This window comes from Musca domestica, unplaced genomic scaffold, assembly GCF_030504385.1.
Source record: "Musca domestica strain aabys unplaced genomic scaffold, Musca_domestica.polishedcontigs.V.1.1 18, whole genome shotgun sequence".
In the NCBI taxonomy this organism is placed as follows: domain Eukaryota; kingdom Metazoa; phylum Arthropoda; class Insecta; order Diptera; family Muscidae; genus Musca; species Musca domestica.
The window spans coordinates 11,076,827-11,090,587 of NW_026712238.1; the positions used below are offsets into that span (position 1 = coordinate 11,076,827).

The following is a 13,761-nucleotide window of genomic DNA, read 5'->3' on the forward strand; positions in this document are numbered from 1 at the left end:
AACGTGTAATATCAGCCCAAATGGGATGGAATTTGGCACATACGACCAATTTGAGTCTAGAAGCTAGTATGTCAAATTCGGTGCAGATATAGCTATAGCTCCCATATATACTGTTCATCCGATTTGTTACATTTGTTCCCCACTCCCGTAATATGCACTCCGTAACAACGATATTCAGGGAAATATATTAAATACAGCTCAGAAATATCTTTGCCAATTTTATCGAGATCGGTTCAGATTTGGATATAGCTCCCATATATATCTTTATCCGATTTCAAGTTAATTGTGCAACAAATGGACAATACAAGCCCGAATTGAAAAAATACAAATGCCTCAGCATATTTAGTACTTTTAACTTTAAATTGTAATTATAATCGTAGCGTGTATGATTGAATTCTCCCATAAAAACTTTTGTTATGTGAAGCTCTACTAAATATACAAAGTGTTGTAGGGTATCATAAAGTCGGCCCCGCCCGACTTTAGGGCTTTCTTTATTGGTTTTCATTATGATGAATTTCCTAGAATATAGCTAGAAATACAATGCGTTTTTAATTGCCTCAAAAATCTCCTAATATATTCGGGAGAAAGGGGAAATTTATTAATTTCATTTGCTTCTAGGACAAGTTAGTCCCTGAATCGATGTGCAAGTTGTTACTCCCCCAAAATTTGAAGAAACTTCATTTTATATGCCACCTTTCTCAAGTCTTGAAAATTATTTTTTTTTTAATTTGTTTTATTACTTGTAATTTTGTTAATATCCATTTATTTGTAATTTTGTTTTGTTCTTAAATAGAAGTCAAATATTCTATGAAATCTATAAAAAATGCTCAAACCAATATAAAGCAAATGAAATGGAAATATAAATTTGATTTTAAGTAGAAATTAATTGCTTTACAATGCTAATGAAAACCCAAATAACTACAACAACAAAATAATAAAGCGACATGGATTTGATTATGACATTTGCTATAGAAATTTCAATTGTACAAAAAATATCATTTTAATAGCAATTAAGCACAGCAAAACACACAAAAAGAAAAAAAAAATAAATGGAGTAGTGTTATTTTTTCATAAATTAGGAATTTTATTTGAAATTCACTAATGCAATGAGTACTCCCATGAGAATTGTAATTGCAGCTCGAAAATTGCATTCATTTAATTGCAAATTTTAACATTTGTAAAGATTCGAATAATCAACCATATATGTAAATAATTTAACATAGAAATATAATAAATTTAATGTATGATAACAATTATTTTATATTTAAAAAAAGAAATTGATTTTCAATTTCCAAATATCATTTCTAGTCACCCCAAAACAACACTCAGTGTCAAGTCATAGAATTATTTTTTGTGCATATAAATAAATTTAATAAATATATATTAAAATTAAGAATTTTAACAGTATCAGTAAATTTGTAATATATATTATTCTACACATAAGTATCTATACGTACATATATTAATATAATTAAATATATAAATATAAATTGTATTTTTTTCTACATAACCAATTTAGTGTTTTGATTGGATTCACAAATAATAATACAGCTAATTACAAATATTATAATATCATACAATTAAACATAATTATATATAAATATTATTAAACATTTAGTAAATATTGTAAACACATTTTTTTAAATGATAAACAAAAAACAATTTAAAGCTAAGTGAAACATGTGCAAAAATAGAAACACTTCTAGTCAAAAAACCCTCAAAAATATTAAAATATGTATTGTTTATTTTTATTGTGTAAATTGTATTGAAAATACTCATATATAAACCCTATATACATACATACTTCTTTTAAATTTAAATGTTTAGTTTAAAGGCAAATGTGAAGAATAAAAAGGAAAACATAAATCCATAACCAAATATTGAATAAAATTTATTAATCTTAAAAAAATAATTAAAGATTGGTTTTATTGCACTCTAGGTGATAGGACCGGTACGCTTATCAAATTCCATGTCAACATCCAGGATGATAGGAACGCTGGTTAAACCACTTCATAAGGAATAAAGGAATGATTTCTATACCCTCCACCTTGGAAAGGAGGGTATATCAACTTTGTTATTCCGTTTGTGATATCCCTAAATATTCGTCGTAGACCCCATAAAGAAAATATATTCACAATCAGAATAAAATTCCAAGTCGATTTAACGATGTCCGTCTGCCTGTCTGTTGAAATCACGATACAGCCCACATTATTTGACGTAGAGCGTCAAAATTTAGCAGAACAATTTGTATTAAGTCTACAATAGTTGGTATTGAAAATGAGATATATCGGTCAACGTTTTGGTATAGTACCGTTACCTTCCGATATTCGGTATTTTGATGATTTTTGCCACATTTTTTTTAGGATTTGGCAAAAAATTGGTAATTGTTGGTCATAATGGGTTCTAGTTCATGTGGCGAAATATTGTAGGTATGGATCCACACTTTGGTAAAGCCCCCATATAACATTTCCTCCCGATTTTTGGTATTTTGATGATTTTTGCCACATTTTTTCACGGATTTGGCTAAAAATTGGTAATTGTTGGTCATAATGGGTTCTAGTTTCGTTGGCGAATCATTGCATATATAGGTCTACGATTTGGTATAGCCCTCATATAATGGTACCTCCCGATATTCGGTATTTTGATGGTTTTTGTCACATTTTTTCACGGATTTGGCTAAAAATTGGCATTTGTGGGTCATAATGGGTTCTAAGGTTTCCTTAACCCTAAGGTGGAGGTTATTAAAAGTTCGGCCCGGCTGAACTTAATGTTTTTTTACTTGTTGGTTTACATCTTACTAGCAAGTGCCTGCTAATTCGTCAGCGAAAATTCCACCGTAAAATTTTAGATTCGGCACAACAGTTTGTGTAAGGCCTTTTTGTTCGTCATTCCGTTTGTAACTTAGCGAATTAATAATTTTAGACCCTACAAAGTATACATATTCTGCGTAAATTTCTGTCGTGTAAAGTTCGAAGATGGGCTATATCGGTACGATATTCGGTATTTTGATGATTTTAGGGACATTATTCATCGGAATTGCTTCATATTTCGTATTTGAAGTTCCAAATATGTACTGCAGCATAAGACATGCTATTGTCTTCGTATACCCTCTATATAACGGTAATTCTCCGTATTCCGTATTTTGATGATTTTAGCGACATTAATCACCAGAATTGTTTCAAATTTCGTATTTAGAGTTCGCATAATATAATGGGTATTACAGCCTGTGACATAAAATTGTCCATGCAGGTCCGGGTCGTCGTATGGTCCCTCTTTATCGGTATCTCCGGTATTTTTATAATTTTAGCTACATTACAAGGTGAGAAAAAAAAACTGCAACAAAGTCAAACGCCATAATTTTTACATTTTTTTTGAATGAAAGCATAAAATTTCGGAAATAGCATCAAATTTTAGAATTAGTTTAGATTTGCTCGAATTGGTCATTTTTGGCACGAATTATGGCCTTCAAACGGCCAATGAAACCATCTCACACTGTCCGAATGTTGCTCTGCGGTATTTTGGCCCATTCCCTGTGAAGCGCATGCTTGAGGTGATCGACACTTTTGTATTTTTAGTGCCAACCTTGCTTTCCAAAATTCTCCAGACACAATAGTCCAACGGATTGGCATCCAGAGGTTTTTGGTGGCCATTGTGCGCTGGAAATGAAGCGAGGAACCTCATTTTGTAACCATTCTTGGGTGGCGCGAGCTGAGTGCGATGGTGCCGAGTCCTGTTGGAATGTCCAAGGTCTGCGGCCAAGATTTTCACGTGCCCAAGGCTTTAATACACCCTCCAGAATATTTTCGTGATAATATTCGGCATTTATTCTGATGCCACGGTCGATTAATACGAGCGGAGGGCGACCAACGGCTGTTATGGCGGCCCACACCATCACCATGGCCGGCACTTGAGTTTCAACCGAATGTAGCCAACCGAAGGTGCACATTTTTAGCTGACCTCTTTGACAAGTAAACACGATCATTTTGTTTGTTTATAAACTGCTGGGCAACGAATGTTTTCTCATCGGAGAAAACCAAATTCGGCAGTTCACCACTTTCGGCCAAGCGGAGCAACACTTTAGGCCTTTTGAGTCTATTTTCTTTCTGTTGCGGTGTAAGTTCTTGCACTTTTTGGAATTTCAATGGCTCATTTTTCAATATTTACCGAGTGGAAAATTATGATATGTTCAGCTCACGAGACATTTTTCGGTCACTTCGACGCGGGTTTCGATCAAGTCGCTTCTTGACTTTTCGAACCATTTCTGCTGATGTTGCTGTTTTCTTTCGTCCACTTCCTTGACGTCGGACTACGCTACCACTTATGGTTTTCCAGTCAAATATAAATATATCAAACTATCACGCTTGAATTCCATCACGAATAACTTTTTTTCATGAAAATTCTTACCAAAGTTCTTTTGTACGCTTGTAAACAATATAATGAGCTGTCACTGGAATAATTTTAACAGCTGTAGGACGAGTGGCTTAGAAATGATAGCAGTCTGAAGTTGGTTGCAGTTTTTTCATCTAACCCTGCATATCTTACATTGGAACCCGTTGCAATCTAAATGCAAAATAAAAGAAGTGCAACAAGAATTTGGAAGAGCAGCATGTCGTGTAAGATGCTGTAGTTGATGATGCTGTTGAAAAGACTGCGCCGAGGTTCGACGACTTATACCTTGAGAGACTGACCCTATGGAGATTAGGCTATTACAGCATCCCTTTCGCTATTACTCTAAAATCGAAAAATTCCTCAAATAACCATATGCCCATAGTCTTCTTTGTATCACTACACAATCTGTGTGAAAGTTACAATAAATATAATTTTATAGCTTTACAGTTATAAGCTAAGTGTGTGTGTCTGTGAGTATTTGAGAATATCAGCCACATAAAAAATGTGGAACAAACGAACATTTGTTTTTCCCATCCATCCTTCCAATCATTGAAATTGACGTATTCCTGGCAATCTGCACGTGTACATATATGTTATTGATGTCCGTGTGCGTGTGTGTGTGAATTTTCATGTTAATCGACTTCACACAGAAGCCAGAACAGATATTATTTTGTAAATCCACATAAAAATACATCAGAGGATTCGAATACAATCATGTGTGGATATTGGATATTTGTGGTTTATATTTGTGTGTGTGTGTGTGAGAAAGAGAGAGCACGTGTGAGTGTGGGGAATGGGTTTGGCAATGGTATCAACATAAAATTATCGGCTTTACATTATTGTCTTTTCAGATATGTGAGAGCACACACAACGTACATACATATAGATGAATGAGTGAATTTTGTACAAACATGAAACGATACAAGCAAAGGTAAGTAATGTACACAGATCCGGTTGAAAGAAGGCCCTTTGGCATTGAGAATAATAATTTAAAATTTGTGAAAGTTGGAATTAGGAACATAAAGAAGATATTGCTGCAGTTTTTCCTATTTTGAATGTGTATACAGGGTGAGATGAAAAAACTGCAACCAACTTCATGCTGCTGTCATTTCTAAGCCACTCGTCCGACAGCTGTTTAAATTATTCCAGAGACAGCTCATAATATTTTTTACAAGCACACAAAAGCATTTTGGTGAGAGTTTTCCAGAAGAAAAGTTATTCGTGATGGAATTCAAGCGTGATACTGTGATTTCTTTATATTTGGCTGGCAAACCGTTAGAGCAGTCCAGCATTTAAATGTGAATAAATCGCTTGTGTCTCGTGCCATCACTCGTTACCGTGGTACCGGTAGAGTAGCCCGACGTCAAGGAAGTGGACGGAAAAACAGCAACATCAGCAGAAATGGTTCGAATGAAAGTAGAGAAGCGACTTGATAAAAACCCGCGCCGCAGTGGCCGAAATATGGCCCTTGAGCTGAACATATCGCAATGTTCCATTCGGCAAATATTGGGAAATGAGATCGGGGTAAAGCCATTGAAATTCCAAAAAGAGCAAGAACTTACACCGCAACAGAAAGAAAATAGACTCAAAATAGCTAAAGAGTTGCTTCGCTTGGTCGAAAGTGGTGAACTGCCGAATTTGGGTTTCTCTGATGAGAAAACATCCCTTGTTCAGCAGTTTGTAAGCAAACAAAATGATCGTGTTTACTTGCTAAAGAGGTCAGCTGAAAATGTGCACCTTCGGTTGGGCTTCTTCGGTTGCAACTCAAGCGTCTGCCATGGTGATGGTGTGGGCCGCCATAACAGCCGATGGTCGCTCTCAGCTCGTATTAATCGATCGTGGCATCGGAATAAATGTCGAATATAATCGCGAAAATATTCTGGAGGGTGTATTAAAGCCTTGGGCACGCAAACATTTTGGCCGCAGACCTTGGACATTCCAACAGGACTTAGCAACATAGCACTCAGGTTAAAAAATGAGGTTCCTCGCTTTATTTCCAGCGCACAATGGCCACCAAAATCTCCGAATACCAATCCGTTGGACTATTGTGGCTGGAGTATTTTGGAAAGCAAGGTTGGCACTAAAAATACCAAAGTGTCGATCACCTCAAGCAAGCGCTTCTCCGGTAATGGTCCAAAATATCGCAGAGCAACATTCGGGCTGCGTGTGCGTGGTTTCAGTGGCCGTTTGAAGGCATAAATTATGATGCCAAAGGTGACCAATTCGAACAAATCTTAACTTATTCTAAAATTTGATGCTTTTTCCAATTTCCGACTGGCGTTTTGGTAAGATTTCAATTTTTGACGTCTTCTAGCTGAGCAAAGGTATTTTTTAACCATATTTTGAAAAATGGACCAAAAAGACCCTTATTTTGACTCGCTTGAGGGTTAAAATTGTTGACCAAAATATTACTCGTATTTTTATCTGCAATATTGCCGAAGACACTACATACCTTCAATTCAGGGATTCCAAGGAATCTTAATTCGAAAATTTCCAAATGTGTAGAAAAAAAGGGGGGATCTCGCTACCCCATATTTAGGTTATTTTGAGATGTGAACTTTCAAAACTTTCATAATCTACAGGATTTTCCTCGTAATTATTAAAAAATAACTTATTGCAGAGCGTAATTTTACCGGCATGACTTAAAATATTAACGCCAAGCGGCCAGAGATTTTAAGGGCCTTCCGAATCACCCTTTTATACACCTGTTCGAAATGTCTGACTGAATTTATGATTTTATGCCTTTATATTGCCAACGAAATCCCCTTCAACATGTTTCTGTCATTTTATGTTTATTCCAATTCAAATGAATTTTCCACGCAGCTTTTCTGCCTCCAAATACTCAGACCCATGGTTAGGTTAGGTTAAAGGACGCGCAGCTGCATTTAGCAACTGCTCCACTCGGAGACCTATAGGTCCATTGTGTTCATCCTAGGAAAGAGTTAGAGCGAAAGATAGAGAAAGTATAAGAATTGACAGTAGGAAATAGATAGTACGTAGTCTACGGCTGAGTTTGCCGTGTCGTCTTTAGCCACTTGAACCTTCTGGCTAATTGAAGGATCACTGCAGGGTCCGTGGTAGAAAAAGAGGACAAATCACGTGACACTAGTTCTCCCACTAGTTTATGTCTCACGTTAATGAGCGCTGGGCAGTGGCAGAGCAAGTGTTCGATTGTCTCAATTTCTTCTTCATCTTGACAGATCCTACAGTAATCAATATCATCGCTGTCCCATTTTGAGGTCATAGCCCTCACCTTACAGTGACCTGTGATGATGCCCACCACAAGTTTTAAATCTGGTTTAGACAATGACATCAGCGATCTTGTTCTCTTCTCTGAGAGCACAGGCCAGATTCTTTTGGAGATGGTACATCCCGTTTCATCCAGCCATTTTTGTTGTGTCTTTTCCTGGTAGTGTTTGCGAACGATCTGTAGGAAGTGGCACAGTGGTGGTTTGACCGAATTATCTATTTCTATTGTAGTTGATTCGGATCCTAGCCTGGCCAATTCATCTGCAGTTTCGTTACCTGTGATATTGTAATGGCCGGGAACCCAACAAAGCTTGATTGACAACCTAGAGTGTTCCAAGGCTTCCCTGCAGCTTAAAACCGCCCTAGACTTGATAGTAAAGGAATTTAGTGCTTTCAGTGCCGCCTGACTATCGACATATATAGTCACCGGACTTCCGACCTCTATGTTCCTCGTGACTAGCAGGTCTATGGCCTTTTTGACCGCCAGGATTTCTGCCTGAAAAACGCTACAATTGTTTCTGAGCTTGTAGGATTCACGGATATTAAGGGTGTCACAGAAGACACCTGCTCCCGTACCGCATTCCATCTTTGAGCCGTCGGTATATACAGATATGCCGCGGAAAGGTGGGCTGTTTTGGGACCAGGCTTCTCTTTCAGGTATGTGTATTTCAGGTGGGCAGAAGCTTAATCGTGGTGAAATATAATCACTTGCATAGGCTATCTCTCCCACAGTCCTTACACGCCTTAGAATCGTAGAGTGACCAAATGGTTGACTACGCCATTCACCTAGTTCCCTGAGCCGAAGAGCACACCTGAATGCCAGTTCCTCTACATGTATGGCCAGCGGGCTTAAACCCAGTAGAGTATCTAGCGCAGCTTGAGGCGTGCTCCTAAAGGCACCCGTTATTAGTAAGGATGCGGCTCTTTGGACTTTGTTAATGTTGCGTGAGTAAGTTGGCTTCTTTAGAGAATGCCACCATACTAGAGATCCATAGGTTAGAATGGGGCGAACGATTGACTCATACAACCATTTAATGATGTATGGTTTGAGGCCCCAGCTTTTACCTATGGAGTTCTTGCAAGAATAGAGTGCGATAAAACCTCTTTTGGCTCGTTCCTCAATATTCCTCTTCCAACTTAATTGTCGGTCAAGGATTGTACCAAGGTATTTGGCCTCTGGTGAGAGGTTTAGAGTGACTCCATCTAGTCTTGGTAGTGTAAATAACGGATATTTACGCTTCTTAGTGAAAAGTACGAGCTCTGTCTTTGCTGGGTTCACACCTAGCCCGTTTTGACGTGCCCACCGTGATAGAGTGACTAGAGCTCCTTGCATTAGGTCCGAGATTGTTTGCGGGAATTTCCCGGCAATTAGTAGGACGACATCATCAGCGTATGCGACTACTTTCGTCCCTGTTACCTCTAGATCTATAAGTATGTTGTTAATAACCAAAAGCCAGAGTAACGGTGATAGGACGCCCCCTTGTGGCGTGCCCCTAGTGACCGATTTCCTGACAGATGTTTCCCCAATGCTCGAGTTGATGATTCTGCTGCTAAGCATGTTATCAACCCAGTCTATGAGGAGTTGTGGCAATTTTAGTTTTGATAGTGACTCATGAATGGATTCCAACGTGACGTTGTTGAAAGCTCCCTCAATGTCGAGGAAGGCAGCCAATGTGAATAAGGAGCCATTCATGTTCTTCTCTATATACCCTACGACATCATGTTGCGCTGTCTCAACAGATTTGCCTTTCATATAGGCATGTTGAGCAGTGCTGATGGCGGTTTGGGGTATTAGAGATCTGATCTCTGTGTCTATCAGCCTTTCCAAGGTTTTCAATAGGAAGGATGAGAGACTTATCGGTCTATAGTCCTTGGGAAGTGAGTGACTCGGTTTCCCCGCTTTGGGGATGTAAGTGACTGTGACTTCCCTCCATGATTCTGGGATGTAGGATAGACGCAGACAAGCTTTGAAAATCTCACTCAGTACTGGTGATATTACCGCTGAGACACTTTGGAGCATAGCAGGAATAACACCATCTGGTCCTGGAGATTTAAAAGGTTTGAATGTATCTATGGCCCACTTGATTTTGGGTAAACTTACTATTCTGTCAGCCAAGTCTTGGTCCCTAGTTGTATGATCATGATGTACTTGATCGGTTTGCCGATTGCTTGTCGCGTCAATACAGCCGGGGAAATGCGTGTTGGCTAGCAGGTTAAGAGTCTCTAGTCCAGAGTCAGTCCATGTGCCGTCAGTCCGTTTTATACTTCCGATGGATTTAGGGTCCTTCGAAAGGACTTTACGAAATCTGGAGGCTTCGTTGACACTTTCAATCGACTCAGTAAAGCATACCCAAGATGAGCGCTTGGCCTTCTTGATCTCACTGTTGTACTTGTTGAAGGATGCTTTGTAGGCATCCCAGTCCGTACTATGTTTGGTCTTGTTGGCCCTATTGTACAGTCGTCTACTATCCCTCCTTAAATTGGCTAAATGTTTTGACCACCAAACAGGTTGACATTTCTTTCCCGGGTGGGTTAGTGGACAGACTTTTTCATAACACCCAATTAAGGCACTAGTTATCGCATTTACGGAGTTGTCTATATCGAGGGTTGAGATTAAGACCATGTTGTCGAAACGGTGAAGCCAGGGTATAGCCAGCTCCGTAAATTTGTCCCAATTTGCCTTTCTTGGGTTTCTATGAGGTTTTTGATGAATACCCTCCACCAGTATTTTGAAATTTATCTTTCGATGGTCTGAGAATGAGCATTCGAGAGAAACTTTCCAATCTAGTATGAGAGATTCATCCATGTTAGTAAGGGTGAGATCAATGACCTCAGCCCTGTCTTTGACTAGAAATGTTGCATCGTTGCCCCTATTACATATTTTAAGGTTATATTTCAAGATAAAATCAAAAATCGACTCACCTCTGACGTTAGTATTCGTACTGCCCCATTGGAAGTGGTGTGCGTTGGCATCACAACCTATAATTATGTGCCCGTTGTTGACCAGATCGTCGAGCAGCTCCTCTACCTCGTGGCCGGGTGGGTCAGGTCGCTCATACGGTAGGTAGAGAGAAATGAAAAAGAGAACCCTCCCGGATTTGCATTCCATTCTCGCTACCGTGACGTCTCCTCCACTGTAGTTGCTGAGGAAGATAAGATTTAAATTCTTTTTGGCAACAATACACGTCCTTACCTTATCACCATTGGAGACCGCGTAAGTGACATACTGCCCACTCCCTAACCCAGTTACCCTATTATTGTATGTATAGGGTTCCTGGATTAGGGCTATGTCAACTTCAGATCTCGTGAGGGATAGGAGGAGTTCAGCAGCAGCTGCTTTGCAGTGATGCAGATTAATCTGCATGATATTGAGTAGCTGCTGCTTCCTTCCTCCTAATGCGTTAGCCGGAAGCGGATCCACCCGGCGCCGAAGTGCAATTTTCCCCCACGAGCTTGAAGATACTCCTGGCCATCCTTATCCATGGATACTTTGATGACCAGGCCCCCTCCCTCAGTGGTAGAACTGACAAGACGCCAGCTGTCTGTTTTGAGGTTGGGGTTTTGCTTGCCTAGTATTGTCAGGATGCGTGCCGGATCCACAGATGGTGGTGGCACCCATGCTGTCAATACTCTACGGCAGGGGATGTCCTTTAAGGATACAGCCGCCAGATCGCATCCTTGCCATAGGTCACGGAAGCCAGATACTGCGGTGACTAGGTAATCCTTAGATTCCTGGTTTTCGCAGCACATGACTTTCGCGCCTCTGTAAAGGGTGGCGCTGCCAAACTGCATCCTTCGTGGGTCACCCTCTCCCGTAAAGACAAGCTCCCTCAGTCGATCTTCGAATAGCAGCCATCGACTATCGCTGATTTTACCTTCCGGTTCAGCCCTGTCAATGATTGCTACTCGTAGATTGTCCGGGTAGATCGTCTGGGAGTACTTCCTCTTTCGTCCTGCTTGGCCTGCCGTTTGTGACTTGACCTCTCCTTTGTGGGCCTTATCAGGCTTGGAGCTTGAAGGGCCTGTTGGGGGTGGTTTGGTCACAAGCGACTTGCTGACAGACGAGGTGGAAGTTGTAGGTAAAGGCCGAGAAGCCGGGGCCTTAGATACCTTCTTGGCCTCAGGGTGTGGTTCCTCCGTAGACCGGCCCCTCTTCAACGCCGAGCGCGAAGGGGTGTCGGCCTCCGTTGGAACTGTCGAGGCTGCAGCTATCACAGGTTCCGGCTTCTTGACCTTCCTGTCCCTGCATTTTGGGGTAGATGACCCAGCAGGTCCAGCATTAGGTGTCACCGCGTGGACAACAGCCGGAGTGGCCTTGCTGTCGGTGGTGGACTTGCTGACCTCTGCAGGGTTCTCAACAGTGGGTTGAACTATGGAAGAGTTTGCCCTACTGTTGATGTTAGGTGGTGGGAGAGTTTGGAGTATCTGATTAAGAGAACAACTTGGTAAGTGCGGGTGGTTCTTCTCAAACTTAGCAATTACCTTGAGGTTCATCTTGATCAGAATCCTCTCTCTCTCCGTTATGTGCGCGGGGTCTCGGCCAATAAATTTTTTGCAATAATTCATTGACCTTTTATAACCCCGCCTTGCTTTCGCCTCCTTCGGTTCGACACCATCGTGAGAGGTAGGGTTACTGGTAGATTTCCTGCCAGTACCTACAAGGATGGTATCTTGCCGATCGAGGCTTTTAGCATCGGAGGTTACCGACGATGAACCCTCCTGGATTTGGGACTCCACGCAAGTCTCGTTAGGAGTGTTCTTAGCGGTCTTTTGTGATGACTCACCACTTTGAGACGAGGAAATGACCGTTATGTCAAGTTCCTCATCAGAGAGTGGTGAGTCGTTACTAAAGCCCGAAGGAACACTTTCCTGGCTGAGTCTTAACGTTTTCGTCTTTTCCAGGAGGGCAGACAACTGTTCATTTTGTTGCTGAATACTGTCGTGGATTACGTCACTGTAGTTCAGTATTGAGTCGTCCCCTCCCGATTTGGTATTCATGTCCTGTGGCCGGTCCTTGGTCGTTGCTTCCTTGGAAGCAATGGTGTCGTTGGTGGTTGTTGGGGGTTTGTTTTGTTTGTTTATTGTTTTTTTATCTTTCTCCATATAAAAAGTAGGACTTGGAGGAAACGAGGTCCACCATGGCATAGCCTCCCTACCATGGCAAGGACTTGGCAACTAAGCCTGTTACTCACTGAGGCGCCCAGGTATCAGTGAGGCAACCGTTCGAATACAGTCGGAACCCTGACTGCAAACCTAGGAACACTGATGGGCACGGTTTACATAACACCCCAGCGTTAGGGGGTCTTATTTATCGGTAGACCAACACCGATCACTGGGTATTTTGAGGCGCCAGTTGTTCGCCTCGTCGTAACCAGGGATCATGGGCACTCGGATATTTGTTCCGAGACTCTCCCCCCGGAGACCGCTGAGTTGTCCGCGACTGCTTATTTATTCGCAGCTGCCCAATATATCTATTGGGCGTCCCACTATCCGCAACCTGTGGACGCGTCCGGTAGCATCCAGCTATGCTTCCGATGATCGGCTTCCGATGATCGGCCGGACTCAGACCCATACCCACACTCACTCACAACCGAAATGGAAAGATTCGATAATGTGAGATGTTGATATTTGTCTAAATGACGATTGGAGATGGAAGGGTGGCTTTTCCATTGCTTTACAAAAATTCCACCATTATCATAAAATAATCGTATGAATTTATAATGTTTGCTTAATGTATTATTACACCTGTCAGAGGCATCCGCATGACCTCCATGCCGAAGTAACTGCGATTTTGTGTTGGAACACATGGCATCATTAGCATATGAATATCCTTTTTTTTTCTTTCTTTTGGTTCTCGAAAATATTCCCATAATATTTAATGAGAAAATCCTTTTGGTAAATGTTCAGGATAAAAGAATGACCCGAATGACATGGCGAACCAAGTGGATCAACTTTGAATTGAACTTTTGACAGGCAATGTGTATTTCACCTTCCCATTAAGGCGATATTGCTAAAGTGCTGCGCTGGGCTTAAGCATTTTTTTATTGGTCGAAGGTAATAAAAAAGAAGAGTATTCTTCTTCTTCAATTGTAATTATTTGCATGTGTATTAGTATATGGAGCA

The 13,761-nt window shown here is 40.7% G+C and overlaps 1 protein-coding gene across 2 annotated transcripts; it reads right to left on the minus strand.

Annotated features, from left to right (window-relative positions):
* Window positions 1-7,237: 7,237 nt before the first annotated feature.
* Window positions 7,238-12,195, minus strand: LOC131801864 (uncharacterized). 2 transcript variants are annotated; one of them, XM_059120934.1, is made up of 3 exons: window positions 10,832-12,195; window positions 10,561-10,772; window positions 7,238-7,320 (listed from the first exon to the last, which is right to left on the minus strand). In XM_059120934.1, the coding sequence occupies exon 1, from the start codon at window positions 12,130-12,132 to the stop codon at window positions 11,032-11,034; it is 1,101 nt and encodes a 366-aa protein (XP_058976917.1). In that variant the 5' UTR covers window positions 12,133-12,195; the 3' UTR covers window positions 7,238-7,320; window positions 10,561-10,772; window positions 10,832-11,031. The 2 variants fall into 2 exon arrangements, with proteins under 2 accessions (XP_058976917.1, XP_058976916.1); XM_059120933.1 differs by having other exon boundaries at window positions 10,561-10,781.
* Between the last annotated feature and the right edge of the window lie 1,566 nt (window positions 12,196-13,761).

Coding starts and splice junctions, on each gene's coding strand:
- LOC131801864 (XM_059120934.1), bottom strand. CDS start 12,132: ATGAACCTCAAGGTAATTGCTAAGTTTGAGAAGAACCACCCGCACTTA.